This window comes from Ochotona princeps, chromosome 1 (genome assembly GCF_030435755.1).
Source record: "Ochotona princeps isolate mOchPri1 chromosome 1, mOchPri1.hap1, whole genome shotgun sequence".
Lineage (NCBI taxonomy): Eukaryota > Metazoa > Chordata > Mammalia > Lagomorpha > Ochotonidae > Ochotona > Ochotona princeps.
Genome location: NC_080832.1, coordinates 26,871,505 through 26,890,890, shown reverse-complemented (window position 1 = coordinate 26,890,890; position 19,386 = coordinate 26,871,505). Strand labels below are relative to the sequence as shown.

Here is a 19,386-nt window from a genome sequence, read left to right as displayed (position 1 = left end):
GTACAGAGAATTAAAAAAAAAAAATGACAGTTCTTCAAATTCAGCTGAGTCCCTTACCTTTCTCCATCTTATGGCATGCATGTGTGTGTCGGTGTGCAGTGCACATGTATCCCTGTGTAAAACAAGCCATCTGTACAGCTTTAATACAACAGCGGAGTGATAGTCTCAGGGTCTGGGGGTCCTAAAAGCCTTAGGGTAGCAGGACCAGGGAAGGTACTGAAACCACTTCACCTTAAGAGCCATTTCCTCACCCTTCCTTTTTCGGCAGACTGCTGCCTTTCACTTGCAGTCAGTAGAAAAGAGAGCGCAGTGGTTTGGTGTACTCCCTGTTTGTCTCTGCACTCTCTCCAAGGCCCATCCTGTTTCTTTGCTCTGCTGAGGAGAGTTCAGTAAAGGAATAAAGAACACCATGGTGAACTTTGCCCACCTCCCGCAGCTGCCAGTGCCAGTGTTGACTCATAAATGCCTAGGTGCAGAGATGAGGACATGGGGTATTTCATGGTGCTAAAGGTAATAAGTGGCCAAAGGTAAGTGCAAGGATTTTCAGTATTTAATGATTTGAAGTTCTAACAGCCTCAACTGATCGTATATTCCATCAGTACTTAGGCAAAATGCGCTTTTGCTCCGGCTAGCCACGTTTTGGGAGTCAGTCACAGCTTAATTGTACATAGGCTATTCTTTTTATTTTTTAAATTAAAAAGTGTTAGTGATTTTTTTTATTTGAATGGTGAAGCCACAGAACACACACACACACGCAAAGAAAGAGAGATCTTCCATTTGCTAGTAATGTCTACAGCAGCAAAGGTTAGATCAGGCAGAACCCTTCAGGCAGCAGGAACTCAAGTTCTTAGGCCATGATGCATCACCCTCCATGTGGAGAGCAGAAGGCTGGAAGGGGAGCATAGAGTAGCTGGACTCACACCAGGCACTCCAGTGTAGGATGTAGCATCCCGAGTGGTAACCCATCCGACCATCACGCCTGCCCCTTGGAGCCTGGTGTCGTCACTAAGGCATGGATATCTTTCATGAGGAGACTTCTTCCTGTTTTGTTTTCTTTTTAGTAAAATATTTATTTGGAACTGAATTGCAAAAGTTATGTAATTATTCTTCAGTTTCTACTAGCAAACTATGAACAAATATATAGGAATTTTTCTTCTTTTTCCTTTACTCCAGCCTGTTGAGATGTGCCATGCTTCAGAAAGTCATCCCGCATCTCTGTGGATTGCAGCCATCAATACTGAGAGCAAGTCTCCCATCAGCCTAATGGTTTTCTTTAATTTGTCAAAGTACTCTAGCTCTGTGGTGTGTGGTCCCGGAGCATTGTATGCATTGCCATGTAGGCATGTCTGCCCCTCGAAAAACTGATCTAATGAAGGTTTTAATTATGAAGTAGTATAATTCACTCATTTTGACAGAGCAACCTAAGTTTGAAATTTATCATGGATAACCTTATATATTTGAAGATATAAAAGAGCTTCAAAAAGTTGATGGAAAGTGTTTGCTAACTTTTCATTCCTGTTTTTCATAATTTGAAGCCTCATAGTAGTGTGTGATCTTTGGATGTTTGTGACTATTTTAAAAAATTATCCTTGAAGATTGTTTAGTTATTTTTTTTCCATGTTAGTCATATATTCAATTAGCAGGGAGTTGCTGCTTTGTTGTTTTAAAGTTGGTTATTATAGGTTCTGAATAATAACACAAGCAGTTTTTTAATATTGCAGACAAATGAACTAGCAGCTATAAAATTTTCAAGTGAATAGTAAGTTTCACACTTAAAATTGTTCTTGCTAGACTACATTTTTGAATTTTTACTTCCCACCCAAAATGATCCAGGCAATAAAGTAAGAAGTCCATGATTTCATATGTTTTACTTTGGTGGTCATTGCAAAAAATTGGAAGTCTGTGTTTATAAAAGGAGAAAATCAATTGAGTGATGTGTAGAAGAGATAAAGTAAAGATGTGTTTAAGTGCATATAAAAAAAGTACAGGGGAAAAGAGATTCCTAAACTTCTTGTCATGGGAATTCAGATTTATTCCGGCTCATAATTGCCTTACGATATTGGTTTTAAATGTAAATTGACTGACTAATGGAGACCTGGCATGGGCTTTGGCTTACAGAATTTGCCAAGTCCTTTGAGGGAAGCCTCTTTGAACATTCAGGATGTTAATCAGAGTCAGCTTCCTACCTATTTTCTGAATTCTTAGGTCTGGTCTAGGCCTACAGGAAAAGTGAATGGCAGCATATTTTAGTTTAAAACATACTGGACACAATGTGTGTAGTTTTTGCTCTGGGCTGCCCTGTGTTAGCTGTATCATCATGGGTTGCTTGATTTCCTTGAGCCTGTTCTCATCGCTAAAAATGAGAATTACTGCACCTATTGAATCTACCTTGACAGTTTTTGCAGTAGTCCAGGGCAGTATAAGACAATGTGGGAGCACCATGCACACTGTAAAGTGCTAGATGTGCCACTTGTTTCTTGCTAAGGAGGGACTGATAGAGGGGAAAAGTCAGTCTGCGATCATCTGTGCTCATCATTGCTGGGAAGCTGCACCTCACAGTGATACTGTGCTACTGCTTTTTTGACAGTCATAGATGAGAGCAGCCTTTCATGCCAGGTTTGCTGAGCTAATCAAAATCTAGGTATATGAAATAACAGGCATATTCACCTGTGAAAGTCTGCGTAGCCTGTGCTTTGTGTCTGCTGCCATTGTTCATCCCCAGAGTTCTGCCTTTAGATGGTGGTTAGAGCCAGCATGTAATCCATTTATACCAGTACTGACTTGCAGATGTGTGGGTCTCACAGTGTGTTTTGGGCCAGCTGTCTCAGTGTCACCTAGGAACTGACATCTAATGCAGATTCTCTTTTTAAAGTGTCTTGTTTTCTAGCCTTTCTCCAACTGTCTGCATTTGAGTTTAATAAGCCCTCCAGATGATCCTGATGCAGATCTGAATTTTTGAACCTGTAGTTTACTTCAGTGATTCTAAGTGACTCCTAGGTCACAGGATTCAACCTTGGCTATAGCTTATGATCACTTGGAGTATGTTTGAACCTTCTAATACCCTTGTCATATCCCAGACTAACTAGATGATTTACCTTTACCCATTGCTTCATGAAACATTCTTTGTGTGTCCTTGTATAAGCCCCTTTATGTATGCAGCCTAAATAATAAGCTCTCCTGAATTCAGGGAGCTTAGTGCCTGTTAGAGATGGATCTCTAAAGAAGGAAATGCCTAGAGGTTTTTATTGTAAGTGCTGCGTTAGAGGCTGAACTTAGAAGTCATCTTTTATTTCTTCTATTGCATTAACCACTTGATCCTACTAATTCTCCCCAAATATGCGTGTATCTCCAATTCTTCAACTTCTCTTCATCATCATTGTCACTACCATAAGTGTAAGCTGCTATCACCTCTTTATACCCACTGAATTTCCTGCACACTCTCTTGAGTCTTTTATTCTGTTCTTGCAGTGATCAGAGATACCTTAAAAGAAAAAGGTGACTGTACTAAGTAAAATGCTTAGTACTAGGAGAAACTGCTTCTTTGGGTATACAGAAACTGTCTACTTTCTTCAAAATATTTCTGTGAATCTAAAGCTTTTCTAAAATAAAATTACTGCAACTCTGGAAATTAGGCAAAACTAGCCATATAAATTAGTACTTAAAACCATTCAGTGAGGTAGGTGTTCGACTGAGTGGTGAAGATGCATCAAAAGTGCTTGGCTTGGGTCCAAGGTTTACTTCCAATTCCAACTTTCTGCTCATGCATGCTTACCCCTGGAGGCAGCTGTGATGACTCAAGTGGTGGATTCACATGGGAGACCTGGATTTTGCCTGTATCCTGGATTTGGCCACTGGTATGGCAGGCATTTGAGGGGTGAAATGGTGGATGGGAAATTTCAATTTTTCTCTCTGTTTCTCAAAGAAAATAAAAAAAAAATACAGGATTATGCTATATAAAAATCTCTAATGTTTTGGTTATGAGCTGAGTTTGTTTTAAATTTAAGGGGAAATCCCCAAATTTTCAAGTGGCTTACAAGACCTTTGTGGTCCTGCCTCGTTTCCCTGTGGTGGCATTCTCCCCCTTTCCTAGTCCTGGTCCCCTCAGGTTGTCTCTGTCACAAAGACCAGGCTCCTTGCAGACCAAGAGCAAGCTGCTTTTCTGCTCTGCGTCTGACGAATTCCTCAGCCTTCAGGTTGCATCTGAGTGTCACTTTATTGTATGCAGTTTTTCTTTCATCCTGCATTTTCTCCTGTAGCCCATGGCAGTTGTAATTATTCATACATTTATGTTTTAGAGATTTTTCACAAAAAAAGTCAGTGTATTCTCTTGACCTGATCTGCAGGAGGGTTGAAGTCTTGGGCCTGTTGGTTATGGTGCTTAGCACAGTACCTGGCATGTGGTAGGACTCATATATTATCTAATGAATGAGGGATTTATTGGAGAGAAGGGAGTAATTGTGGCTCACTACTCTAGAGACTGCTAGACTCAAGCATTGGAAACAGAGGGGATTGTAATGGCACATTGTGCTTAAGATTATGAAATAGAGCTGAAGTTAATGTACAAGTAAGGCATTGAATCTCACCTTGCATGTCCCTGAACTTGTAGTTAGCAATGATTCACAAAGAAATAATACCTCACTCATAAGTAAAGGACCAGAAAGAAAAAAGAACTTCCTAAGATATTTTAAACTTTGTGCTGAATTTATCTGTTGGCGAAGTTTCAAAACTGTTAGTACAGAGACTTCAAATTACATTTGAGTAAAATAGAAAGTAATTTCTGCTAAATTTTTAAAATAATACAATGCTGCATACTTTATTTATTAGAGAATTGTGAAGTCAACAGGCAAAAAGTAACTTGACCAGTTTTTATTATGACATTGTATCATGATCTCTAATTTAAATGAAAAATGTTGCTATAGTTCCTTAATATTTTAATCACTGGAGGCCTATTAAATCTATTTACTTCCAATGAGGGAGCTTAAATAGTCACTGATTTCATCAGTGAAGAGACAAAAAGGCACCAGATACTAGACCAAAACAAACATCTTACTTATAATTGTGTGCCTTGTTCGACCACTTAATAAGAGATGTAGTTTGACTTCTCCAAATAAAAAAGGATCCCATTTTTACGTGTATTGCAGGTGCCTGAAGGTCCTAAAATACATGGTTTTTAAGAGACCCTTGAGCCCAGAAGAAAGTTCCCGGGCAAGACCATGTCCTTTTCTGTAACAGAACTTGAGACAGTCTGGAGAAGGACCTGCCTTCCAGTCAGCTCTTCCCTGCAACTCATCCCATCGTGGTAGAACTGGAATGAATATGGCGTACAAAATACATGTACATCAGATCATTGGCAGTGTTTAGCATTAGATGGAATAAAGAAGAGACTACATATATTTCTTTTGTTATTTTTTAAAAAATCATTAGTTTAAGCATTCTGCTTAGCTTTTGACTTTCTCAACTTAGTTTGTGTAATTAACTGTATTTAAAAGTGGCTTTTAGTGGCTGGCATAGTGAGTTAAGTTACCACCTGCAATGGAGGGGTATCTTGGGTGGATGCCAGTTTGAGTCCTGCCTGCTCTGCTTCCTGTCAAGCTTCCTGCTATTGAGCCTGGGAAAGTGACCGAAGGCCCCAAACAAGTACTTGGGCCCCTGTACCCCTGTGGAAGACCCGGATAAGTCTCCTGGCTGTTTATAACTTTGGCACGGCTCTCTCAGGGTGTTTTCACCCATTTGAGGGAGGAAACCAGTGGATGAAAGATTTCTGTCTGTCTCTCCATTTTTCTAACTCAAACAAATCGATCAGTCTTTCTGAAAATGATTTTAAAAACTATTTTCATGTATTGATAATTATTTTTTCTAAATGTTTATTTTATTTTTTACTTGAAAGGCAAAGTTACAGACAGAGGGAGATTCTCCATCTGCTGGTTCATTCCCCAGATGGCCACAGTGGTTGGAGCTGAGCCGATCTGAAGCCAGGAGCCTGAAGATTCATGCTTGTTCCAGGTCTCCCACATGAGTACAGGGGCATCATCCACTGCTTAGGTTCTTCATGTTAAGCAAACCCTCCCAAACCAAAGGCTGACTTTGCTGGCCCATTTACTGCTCTAGGTTGCTGCTGTCCCTTAGTTTTTACCCAGGTATTCCTTACTGGTACTTTTTCCAAGTTTTTGTGATCATTGTTCATTTTTCTATTTTATCTGGTGCTTTAGTTCTTTAAAACATTTTAGTCTAGGCATGTAATGAGCCATACTGTTGTGTTTTTACAACCTTAAACTGAATACTAGATATATCTTGTGTAACATGTGATTTCTGTCCAAGAATGGTGAACTGTGCTTCCCTGTCCATTTACTAGAATGTCTCCAACAAAGAGCTTCCTTAAAGTATAAGGTGCATGTTGTTTGATGAATTATTTGCAGACTAATTCTTGAATGTTTATCCCAGGTTAGAATCATAATGGCTGTGACTCTGTTGTAGAATTCTCCGAGGTATTGACTGCCCATTTAGTTGTGTATTAGAGCAAATGTGAATGAAATTTTTTGTAAAGCATCTCAGACCGTTGAATGCGTGACCTCCTTCATCACCCTTTCCAGCGAATGCTTGATGGCTTCGCACGCATGTGCTTGTCAGGCACATATTTCCCTAAGGCCCTCCTGTGTCATCCTGGGGCAACTTTGGTCCTTAACTGACTTGAAAGAATGATAACAGAAACTGGGCTTGAAGATATGTATGAGTTCTTGTTATAACTTCCACCGGGGTATTTTGTTCTGCAGTGAAGTTGCTGCTTATGATGGCACATCCCATATTGAAATGTCTGGTTTGAGTCCCAGCTGCTGTGCTTCCTGTCATGCTTCCTGTTGATGTTTATCCTAGAAGGCAAAAGGCTTCAGCTGGGCTCCCTTCTGACTGTTGTGGGCATTTTGGAGAGTGAACTAGGAAATAGAAGATGCCCGTCTTCCCTACCTTTCAAATACAATTGAAAAAAAAAATCCTTCTTAGAGAAATCAATTCTAGTGGTTTTACTAAAGCATATTTAGCTTATCAGTTTTACTGAAATAAAATCTGAATTTTAAGTGAAATCAGAGATCGGAATGCATGGTTTATATCCAATTGACCACCGCATAGATTTTACTAAATTGCCCTTTGAGGTGGTACCATTGACTCAGAAGTAGCAGTGAAACCTCTCTCTTTTTAAGTTACGTATTTTCACTTAGTTTAAAAAGGGGAGAGGGGGAGACAAACCACGATCTTCTTTCTGCTAGTTCACGTTCCAGATGCTCACTTTGGCCAGGGCTGATCCCAGATACCTGGGTCTTCCTTGCAGGTGGCAGGGAAACAGGCCCGTGAGCCATCATCTGCTGCCTCTCACAGTGTGCATTAGTTAGCAGGAAGTTGGATCGGAAGTGGAATAGGCAGGACTGGCACCAGGCCACTCAACCATTTTGGAACAGGCGTGTCCTAGGTGGTGACTTCACAGCTGTACCACATGCCTGCCCCTGAAACCACCTCTCTGTGTTGACTTAGGAGGTGTTGGATGTGTCATGTTCTTCAGGTGATTTCTTGTCACCTTCCAGGGGACAGTGTCAGTTTGGAGTCTGGTTTTGTTTTTGGTTTTCCTTTGGGTACTAGGAAAGTTAGCATCTTGAGGTCCTCCTTTGTCAAGTACATGTAATTTCAAGAGTTGTGTTCTATTTACTGATCTTACTGAAGTTCCAACTTCTTTCCTACTTTTAATTTTCTTTTAACTCCGTTTCTTCTGTCATATGAAGTGTGTATTTTAAAAACCATCTTGAGTTTTTTCCTGGAACATTATGGGTATATGTTAAATAATTTGTTTATTGTTTTAAATCATGTAAGTTAATGAATAACCATGCTTCAGAAATGAAATTATATAACCTCATGTTTACTTTTGCTTATATAAACACTATCAAGAAGATTTGATTTTGGTATATTCATTGTCTTGATCTGAACAAGCAAATATATGAAAACAGAGTCTACTTTAGGGTTTCTGAGAAAACCTACAGCTTGTTCCCTCATTTGTTTAAACAGGCAAATGTGCAAAAGTAAATCATCCTCCCTAAATAATCTGGAGCTTTCAGTAATCTTCTAAATGAGCTAATCCATTCATTGTCTCTCAGGTACCCACGCAGTGGGTTATCCATAGCAACAATCCTTTTCAGCAGTTAATAGGGCCAACTCTGTATTTATTAAGAAAAGAATACCACCAGGTTAAACAAACTGTGACTGTTGATTCTGTATATTTACTCTATTTCAAAGGGATCTGCCAAACCTTCAGTGTGTTCCATGTTGTAGATCATTAGAGAAGCTAAATTAGAATGTGATTTCTATGGTTCTGAATATGTCATTTTTATAGCCAAGTAAAAATGATGATGAACAAATAAAGCTTTAGAAATAAAGTACTATTTTGTGTATTGAAAATGGGGCCAAATTCTCTGCACAGTAAAATCAGAGCTGTTTTATGGTAAATATTACCACTCCTGGTCCATGGAAGAGGAGTAGAATATGTAATATTGGCCCAGGAAACACATTTCTGTATTTCTTGATTCTAGAAATTACATTGATGAGGAATTTAATAAGTTAGTACCTCAAGACAAAAAAAGAGATAGCTTTAGAATTAAAGAGGTTTTCATAAGAAGTTGAATTTCTGTTGAAATGTAAATTGAATCTAAAATCTTTTCAAGTCAGTTGTTGAGAAATGAAGTAGTATTTAAAAACCAAGTGCTAGGGTTCATCTAATCCAGTATTCTTGTGTTACAGTCATGAATGCTTTTAGAAATTGCTGCAAAGGCACAGGGTTTCTGATTTCAAATGTCCTTGTGCAGTGTGAAATGTTTTTTAAACTGATGCTTGTTAAGCTTCCATCAAGTGATATACCAATGGAGACACAATGGTATTTTATGTAGCTAGATTGCTTAATAATTTTTTCTTGCTTTTTGATATGGTGGAATGGAAAGTTTTTTCTTACTAGATCATTAGTACTGGAGCTTACATTTATAAATTGATTGAGCCTGTTTTGATAAAAATCTTTGCTAAGTTGAATCTCTGATTTTTCTTAGTACAAGGGTTTGGGAGCATTTTTGTGCCTATGCTATTTCGTTTTGTTTTATCTTCACAGATTCTGGAACTTTTCAAGACCTGATCCTCTTCTTGAAACAGTGGAGCATCATACAGAATTCACCTGTGGTTTAGATTTCAGTCTTCAGAGCCCCACTCAGGTAATGGGTGCTATCTCATGATATGGTTTGCTGCCCATGTGGTTCCCAACAAGCTGTCTGTGCAGCATGTATTTCTTTATGAACAAACATGTATGTTCCATTTATGGTGGAATTAAGTGCATTCATTTAAGTAACGTGATCTTTTCTATGTAAATTTCATCATTAGAGCCCTGGGTTTGGCCTAATAGGTTGAAGGCTATGAGTATGTTTTGTAGTAGAGAGAAGCATGAGAGAGAGGTAGTGAGAGAGAGGGAGGGATGGAATGGGAAGGAAAGTTCCCTGAGGTGGAGGAGAGTATACCAGACTCAACTGCGCCCCTGCAAAGCAAGGAGACCATAGTGCATCCTTTCCTCAGGCTTGGTCTGTGCAACCCAGGGAAAGCTAACAAGTTCAGACGGAGAGAAGTTACTGTAATGAGCAAACTCTATATTTCTCCCCTTTTGTTTCCTTGAGGATTTGGGGGTAAATCTCTTGTACTTTAAATATTCTTCAGGGTTTTTAAAAAGCTATTGCTGTTTCATTTTTAGAAATTATAAATTCAGAGTAGAAACATTGCAATATATTCAGTGATGAAGTACTTTATAATTTATAACATAGGCTGAAAAAAAGTGAATGTATCAGTGAAACTCAAAATCATACATGGAAATTATAAAGTATGTCTGAGGAATCATACTTTACGGTAAGTTTTTAGATGTTAAACAAAAAGAAAATCTCATTTCATATAACTGTGTCTTAAATTTAAATAAATACATAGAGTTAATTTAAAGAAGATATAGTTCTGGGCTTAAAATATTCTCTATAGACATTAGAATATGTTCCACATTAAAATAATCATTTAAAAATGACTTACTAGCATGTAAGAAGAGATAAAATTGAAATGATCAGTGAAATAGCATTGTCTTTAATGTAAATGTGCTATATATGAACTAGTTTCTGTTTTAAGAACTATGTTTACCATAGATGCTTTTTAATAGCCTGTTTTCTATCCTACTTTAAAAAAAAAGTTATGTGCCCGTTGAAACATAGCAATGCTAAAATAAGAATCATTAGTAACCGTTCTTCAGGTGATCTGTGAGAGCCAGACTGGAACCTGCAGCAGCACCTGCAGTTGCTCCGTTTCTTGGGTATTGCAGAGGAGTGCCACATGTTCCTTAAATCCTCCACGCATAGACCCACCCTTATTAAGAGGATTTATTAATTGATGATATACATCCTTAAATAATAAGAGATTTTATGGCCAGACTATGTATTTTGTGTGTAGCCTGGTGATTACCATCTGTCTCTTCCAGTTAGTTGGATAAGCAAATTCCGTTTGAACTAAGGAAGTGGTTGCTGTTAACAGCAAGTGATAGTGGCAAAGCAGGAGACTTTGAGTTATAAGTAAGCACGGGCTCAGCAGCATATTACACAATTCAACTATGCTAGAAATCAATTCTGAGTTCATCTATTGTGGGACTCTGAGAACTGGAGTCACCTAAGAAATGAGTTCTGCCTTCATTTGTTCTTTCAGCAAACATTTTCATTTTACTACTCAGCAGACCTTGTGCTAGGTAGTAGGCATTGAACAGTGAGTAAAGATAAACATGGCCCTTGTCTTCATAGAGCATTTAGTCCGGCCCGGCATCAGATTGTCTCACCAATGAATGTACACAGACAGCTGAAACAACCCCTACAGAGCAGGTGGAACTTACATCAGGGCAGGCCTCTGACCTAGTATAGAGGTCTGTTTGGAAGGTAGGCTTGTGTAAAATCTGGTGAGTCAGTAGACAGATCCTCAGAGGCAGAGGTGCCAATAGGTCAGGGACTTTGCAATGTGAGGCCTGTACTGCAGCGGGAAGGAGTGTGTGTCCTCTTGATCTCTTGATCTGTTGTAGGGTACTCAGCATTAGAATTCTTAAAATTTATATTAATGGTCTTGTTATGTTTTTAAAAATCATTACTGAGGCTGTTCACTGAATTTTGTTTCTCCCTGCATTAGTTCAGGCCACCAACAAAACACTGGGGATTAATTAGGTGGCATCAGCAGCAAAACTTTATTTTCTTAGCATGCTGGAGCCAAAGTTCCAGATCAGTGTTTGACAGGGTTGGTTTCCATGTGGGCTCTCCTGGCTACCTCCTCACTTGGTCTCCACATGGCGGAGAGAGAGGAGGAGATGCCTTTCATGTGGGGGACCCTAATCCTGGCCCTCCACCTTATGAGGCCATCTCACCTTCTGTTTCCTTGGGATTGACTCCGGAACACTGCTGCTGTGGATACCAAGGTGTGTGGATGCCTTGCCACTCTATGATGGCCTGTGTAACCTATGCATATCCCCATCCGTGTACTTTAAAACATCTCTAGGTTATTTCTGACAGCTAGTCCAATGTCAGTACTGTGTAAATAGTTGTTGTGCCATATTGATTAGGGAATAAGTACAAGAGAAGGTCTGTATGTATTGAGATCCAACACAGTAAAAATTTTTTTTCTGGATATTTTGGATCAGTGGTTGGATTCACAAATGTAGAGCCTGAAGAGAAGAAGTCACCTTCTTAGAGTCCCTGTTTCCAAATATAGTCACCCATGGGGCTAAGGTTTCAACATATTAATCAGGGAGCACAGTTCAGTCTAGTATATTCCCTACTCTTTAGTGTGTTTCTTTATGAAGTTTTCACTATGTGTTACTGGTCATATAAATGAAATATTGAAGAATTTTTATTAATGTAGCTTTTATATTTATATTTAATGTATGTTATTCTATTAAAAGTATTATTATGTAGTGCCTGTTTCAATGGTGTTTTGACATGCATTGATTTGCTCTTTCATTCTGTCATATTTGTTGAGTAGTACAGCTGGGCGGAACAGGTAATTACAGTAGTGTGGAAAATGCTACAATAGAGGAACAAAGGATGCTTCGGGAAAATATCTATTAATTTAGTATGTGTTTGTCAAGTGCCTATTTGCTGCTGAGTATTAGTGTGTGGTAATAAGCGCTTTTCAGAACTGGAGCAATTTGATACAGAATGATGGGGAGGGTGTACGTTGTTTGAACGGTCTGCCAAAGGCTCTCCCATGAAATCTGAGCTGAAAACTGACTAATGAAATAGAGCCTGCCATTCAGAAACCTAGGGGAGGAATGTTTTCCGCAGAGGTAATGGCATATGTCAGATCGTTGAGACAGTAATGGGTTTGGTGTGATTAAGGGACAGAAGGAAGGCCAATGTGATTGTAGCCTAGAGGATGGGGGTTGGTGATAAAGAGTAGACAGCGGCCATATTTTGCAGGGTATTGTAAACCTGTGTGGTGTTCATTGTAATTGTATTAGAAGACTGTTGGAGGTTTAGCAGGAAAGTGGTAAGACCGGACTGTGTATTTAGAAGATGATGCTGTGGTTGTAGGAAAACAGACAGTAGGTAAGAGTGGAGGCTAAGAGGCCTGTTTTCAGTCTTTTGGTGTAAACCAGGCAAAGGAAAGTGGTTACTTGGAGTCCTAGATAGAAGGATTCAGCATATATGAGGATGCTTCAGAAAGTTCATGGAATGATAGAATATAAACGTAATACATAGAGGGAGAGGTGGACATGAGCTGCAGTGGCATAAGTTGCTATTTGGACTGCCCATATCCCATGTTGAAGTGTTTGGTTTGAGTCTCATTTACTTCACCTGCAATGCAGCTTTCCGGAGGTTGGGGGGCAGGGGGGAGAAGATAAAGGCTCACGTACTTGGGTCCCTTTCTTCCGCGTGGGAGACCTGCAGGAGTTCTGGTCTAGTCACAGCGGTTATTAACATTCTTTCTCTGTCTCTGTCTCTCTTTTCAAAAAAAAAGTGAAAACAAATGAAACTTGTTTAAAAAAATAATACACAAGGCAGGTATTTAGCCTAATGGCAGAGACACCCATTAGGCTTATCAGACAGAACACCTGGGTTTGGTTCCAGGCTCCAGCTTCACAGTAATGTGGGTGCCGTGACGTGGCAGTGAGTGAGTTCTTATGGGAGACCTATGTTGAATTCTTAGTTCCCAGCTTCATCCTGGCCCAGCCTGACTGTTATGAGTGTTCGGAAGGTGAACCAGCAGATGGGATCTCTCTTTATCAGTGTTCATCTCCCTCCTTTTTTTTCTTGCCTTTCAAATAAATAAATGTAAAAAAAAAATTAGATGGATAAATTTTCCATGCTTTTTTCAAAGATGTGTAGTGTAAGTATTATATTAAATGTAAATAGTCAAACCAGCCCATCTAAAAGACAGATATAAAATGGTAAGATATGTGAGAAAATACTAAAACTTTCATATGATTGAGCCTAACATTATTTAAAATTTTACTACTTCTTCTTATTATTATCATTTTATGATAAGTTCCGTAGGCCCTGGGATTTCCCTTCCTCCCTCCCCAATCCCCTTCCGCCTCACTGAGTTCCCTTGTATTATTACTGCAGTATAGTTCTTTATACACACTCACATGTCCATCATTGTAGGCATGGACAATGGCAGAAACTCCAACATCCCATTGTCAACATAGAGTAAACAGTTTTATTGGGAGACCATCTTTGGTCTGGAAATAGAGATGTATACTGCATTGTATCTTCACACCTGGATATGATAGTCTCCATTACACAGTTACTATACATCCCCTTAAATGAAAAGCCACAATAAAAAATCAGCAACAGGAAGAAAAATAGAAATTTACAATGCCATGAAACTAAATAACATTACTACTAGATATAGTAACTACAGTTACTATATATCCCCTTAAATGAAAAGAACAAAAAACCAAATCAGCAACAGGAGGAAAAAAGAAATTAACAATGCCATGAAATTGAATAACACACTACTGAATGTCGTTGAAGAAATGAATAAGAAAATCAGGAACCTTCTTGAAGAAAATGATGCTACTGTATGATCTGTGAGTCATTGAAGAATTTAATGAGAAAGTGTTTTAAAGAGATGAAACTAAAAAAAAAATTCAAAATCCATGAGATATAGTTTCCTCTGATCTTTGTTGGTGAGAAATGTCTCCTGTAGGCAAAAAATAGAAGGGTTTTGTTTTTGTAATCCAGTCTACTAGATCTATGACATTTGATTTATGAAGTTAAGCCATTTACATTCAGGGTTAATATGAATGGGTGGTAATTTGGTCCTGTCGTTTTAGCAATGGGTTGTTCATTGATTTAGTCTTCCATTGTTATTTTACTGAGATGTTCTTCACATTTGCCTTTGGTTTTGGTGGGCGCTATTCCTCTTCTCTGTCAAGAGAACATCTTTAAGTATCATTTGTAGGGCAGGTTTGGAAGAGGCATATTCTTTTAACTTTTCTTTACTGTAAAAGAATTTTATTTCATTTTCAAAGACAAAGGAAAGTTTTGCTGGGTACATTATCCTGGACTGACATTTCTTTGGTTTTAGAATCTGGAATATGTTGCTCCACTCTCTTCTGGCCTGTAGAATTTCCTGTGAGAGGTCTCCTGTGAGTTTAATTGGCATTCTTTTATATGTTGATTGATTTTTTTCATGTGCACATTTAAGGATCTTTTCCTTGTGTTCAATTGAAGAGAGCTTGATTATCGTGTGTCGTGATGAAACTACTTTTGGTCAACCCTGTTGGGAGTTCTGTGCCCCTCGTGGATCTTGTTTCCCAATTCTTCATCTAGATTAGGGAAATTTTCCCTTTATTATTTCATTGAATACACTTTTAATCCTAGTTTCTCTTTCTGCACCTTCTGGAACTTCCATAACTCTTATATTTGGCCTTTTAATAGTGTCTTTCAATTCTTGAACACTTCTTTTGGCTTGATCCAGCTCTGCTTCCATCTTTTTATATGTTTCTCCCTGGTGACAGGAAATGTCTTCTAATTCTGAGATTCTTTCTTTTACCTCCTTCCTTCTAATTTGGAGACTCTCCATTGTACTTTTAACTTACTCTACTGTATTCTTAATTTCTGACATATCATCAGCTTTCATTTGATTCATTTCCTGTGTGACATATTCCTTGCTCCTTTACAGAGCAGTCTTCAGTAATGTTCATTGTGCCTTTGTCTCTTCTTTTGTTCTTGGTCATTGTACGTCTAGTTAGCAGTTTCTTTTTTTTTTTTTTAGATTTTATTTTTATTGGAAAGGCAGAATACAGAGAGTAAGTCTTCGATTCTGTGGTTTACTCCCCAAGCGGCTGCAACGGCTGGAGCTGCGCCAATCCGAAGCCAGGAGCCTGGAGCTCTTCTGGGTCTCCCACGCGGGTGCAGGGTCCCAAGACTTTGAGCTGTCCTTGATTGCTTTCCCAGGCCACAAGCAGGGAGCTGGGATCCCAGTGCATGCAAGGCGAGGACTTTAACCATTATGCTATTGTGCTGGGCCCTAGTTAGCAGTTTCTTCTCCTTGAGGCAGGTTTCTAAGCTCTGTCACCCACAGGTCTGCAGTTCAATTCTACTTATTGTAGTTGGCACAAGGCTCTTTGTTTGCAGTCACTTGTGCCACTCCCTCCAGCGAGTGCAAGTCTGGGTTCTTATGTTAGATTTCCACTGTGGTTTTCATAACCCCAGCTCATGGGTCACCACTCTCCACCTCCTGTGATACTGGGCTGAGGCTGCACCGTTGTCTGTACAACCTTTCTCTCACTTCTGGTTCAATCAGGTCCCAGGATTAGGGAGACACCAGGTGTCATATACAACTAAATTGTTTGTTGGTGGTGCTGATCTTGCTGGAATCTGTTGGCCATTAGGTCAGAGAGCCACATGAACCTATTTTGACCCATATGATGCTAAAGTCTATGTTATTTTTCCCTGTGGGACTAGTGCAATGCACTGAGCTCAGTGAGTTCACTCCCAGCTCAGCATATACAGAGCTCACTGTTGTCCCTGCAGTCTTTTTGTTTGTTTGTTTCTGTTTGTTTTTTCTCTTTTGCTTTCTTTTTTGTTCCTGCAATCTTAAAGCCTTTGCCACACTGTAAAAAATGGTGCTTGATGTGCCATTACTAGAGTTCTTGATCTGCTGGCCGTCAGGTCCGAGGGCTACCGGGATCTATCTTGGGGGAAACCTTAGGATGCCAAGCTGTTGCAGTTCATTGAACCAGAAATGAGTGGAACTCTCCCAGCTCAGTGCATGCGCAGTACTGTCCCATAGCCTTTGCCTCCTTAAACAAAATGGCACCACGGGCCCGGCGGCATGGCCTAGCCGCTAAAGTCCTCGCCTTGAAAGTCCTGGGATCCCATATGGGCGCCGGTTCTAATCCCGGAAACTCCACTTCCCATCCAGCTCTCTGCTTGTGGCCTGTGAAAGCAGTCGAGGACGGCCCAAAGCTTTGGGACCCTGCACCCGTGTGGGAGACCTGGAAGAGGTTCCTGGTTCCCGGCTTCGGATTAGCGCGTACCAGCCGTTGCGGCTCACTTGGGGAGTGAAATATCGGATGCAAGATCTTCCTCTCTGTCTCTCCTCCTCTCTGTATATCCGGATTTCCAATAATAATAAAAATCTTTAAAAAAAAATGGCGCCTGATTCAGCTCTGGGAGGTGGAGTGGGCTGTGAAATCCACCCTGTTTTCGCACTGCCCATCTGGGATCTGCCGCTCTGTCTCTGCTCTTGGTTAAATCAAAAAGACCAGCAGGACGAGCAGTTCTTTGGGTTCATCTCCTGAGCTCCTGGTGAAAGTCCCTTCCCACCTTGTTGTTGGTGGAGTTCCAGCTACAGGTGCAGTTCAGATTGCTGCTCATTGAATACCAGTGGGGATCAGTCACTGCAACACCACACCGTTGTGTACGTTGCTTTCCTGTGTCTGTCAGTCTCTAGGTAGCCCTCTGCTGTTGTTCTGTCCTCTCCTATTTCCTGGAGTGTGTCCTCTCTGCGTCACACTGGCTAATGTTTCTCCGTCTATTTGTGTCGTTTCCTTATTCCGCCATCTTGATTCTCCTAAGCCTAACGTTTTGAAAATAACAATAGAATTTTTCGTATTTTTGATTTATATAAAAATTAGTAGACTTTACTTTTTCACAATACAGATTTAGAAGCATAGGAGTTCTGCCCTCCCACTTTGCCGTCTTTCCCCCTAGCACCCTCTCCCTTATTATTTTTTCCCAAATTATTACAGCAGCATATTCACTTACTTCACAGTAATAAGCTTATCTCTCCAATATTTAACGATATTGTGACAGCAAGTAGAGGAAGGAAGGAAGGGAAAAAAAAAGAAAGCAATAATGTGATTGTATGCAATAAACTAAAATGAAAAAGAAAATACTAGGATTACTCATGAGTGTATATTACTGTTATGCCTCTGTGTATACCAATTTTTTCCAAGTATGCCAGCCTTAACTCAGAGATTACATAGTAGAATTTACTGATGTGTTGGAAGTAGGCTACAAAGGAAACAGAGCTCCTGTGATTTTGATCTAAAGATACACTGTACTGTGTTAAGTGTGCAAATAACATTGTATGTAAAAGAGCAATATATGGACCTTGATTTAAAAGTACTTTATTGCTGAAAGTGATCATCCAAGCCTTCATCAAGTTGCTATCTTTCTGTTGGTAGAGGATCTTGCCCCAGTGAAATTGACTCCTGATCAACCAGGGTGGTGGTTGCTAAAGGTTGGAGTGACTGCAGTAGTTTTCTTAATAAATGATAATTAAGGTTCTGCCTCAGTTCACTCTTCCTTTCATGAATGATTTCTCTGTAGCTTGTAGTATTGTTTGATAGCATTTTACCCAAAGCAGTCCTCTCAGACCCTGCTCTTTCTTTATCAACTAAGTATAGGTGGGGTTCTGAATCTGTTGTTGTCAAGTTCAACTACACGTTCCACTGAAAGAGAACACTTTCTTTGCCCATTCATAAATAGCAGCTCCTCATCCTGTATAGTTGTATCTTGAGAGTTCAGGATGCACTTCTAATGCTAGTCCTCGTACTGTTTCTTTTTCTTATTAATTATTTATTTTTAATATTGATCGCATAGTTGAGAGAGATGCATACCCTTGTGGGCCTCTGATTAGGATGAGCAGGATTGAGGTGTACAGGAAGGTGGGTGAGATAAATGTTTCAGTTCTTTTACTCCTGTATAGGAAGCTAATTCTTGCTATCAAACTACATTGGCACCCGGGAAGGGGGGCGGGTCATTTGTTGATGCATTAGGAGCTCTGATGTGGGGCAGAATGTTCTGAGGGTGCTACTTGAATGCTTGATAGTTCTGAGACATTGTTGGTTTCATTGCGTCAGGGTTGAAGGAATCTTCCCAAGGTCTGTTACCTGACCAGGTCCACCTCAGTGCATCCAGAGACCCAGACGCTGCAAAGCTTGGCCAAGAGACTGTCCAACTGTTCTGCTTTCCATCCTCTGATGAGCCACTTGACATCCTGTGCTGGCTTAGATGTACAGGCTGTCATGTCTTTTGTATGCATCTGCGTGTGTTCTCCACTACATGGATATCAGCAGCTCAGGAGGCCTGGTCCCAATATATGTACTCCAAGGTCAGACAGCATATCTTGTGGTTTTTCCTGAGGACAGGGTTTGAATCCAGTGGTTTAGTTGGAGAGTCCCCCAAGAAACTTCACTTGGGAAGTCCTCAGACTAGGCTCTTCTGTGTGCCAGTGAGTGCAGGGTCAGGTTCAATGTGTCTTCCTCACCAGCCAATACACATATTGGTAAATACAGCTGCCTGGTAAGAATTGCTTCCAGCCTCATCTCTCATGCAAACCAGGGGTGCTGTGGACTTGCAAAAACTAGCCCACCCGAGGCCCAGCTCTAACGCACCCTGATGGGTGCTGCAACCTAGTCTCAATGGTGCCAAATAACTAGGTACTCCCAGCCCTGATTTTTGTGTGTGCCAGTGGGTGCTGTGGCCTAGGCCAGCCCAGTGTATATCTGGTTCTGGCCCTCATATGTACCAGTGGGCACTGTGACCTAGCCCAGTCTGGCTTTCCCCAGACTTGGTCACACACACAGCCTTGCCTGGCTCAGCCTAGCCTCAGCCCTGGTTCTCATGCTCACCAGCAGGAGCTGTGGCCTAGCAGGGGAGTTTACCAAGTTGTCTTAGACCTGCTGTTAGCATTAGATCTTGAGCATGTTGGCTGGTGTGGCAGCCCAGCCTGGCATGCTCTGTCCCAGGTCCCGGCACCTGCTGGTGGATGCTGTGGCCAAACCAAGCCAGCCTTTCCCAGCTCCAACCTTTGCATGTGTCTCCAGGTGCTGCAGTATATCCCAGCCCA

At 40.3% G+C, this 19,386-nt stretch overlaps 1 protein-coding gene across 1 annotated transcript in view; it reads left to right on the top strand.

The window, feature by feature from the left end:
- Nucleotides 1-19,386, top strand: part of PEX7 (peroxisomal biogenesis factor 7) — an 82,283-nt gene that overhangs the window by 49,603 nt on the left and 13,294 nt on the right. The window contains exon 9 of the mRNA XM_004587264.4: nucleotides 9,134-9,233. Within this exon, the coding sequence (XP_004587321.2) occupies nucleotides 9,134-9,233 (100 nt within the window). The remainder of the gene's footprint in view (nucleotides 1-9,133; nucleotides 9,234-19,386) is intronic.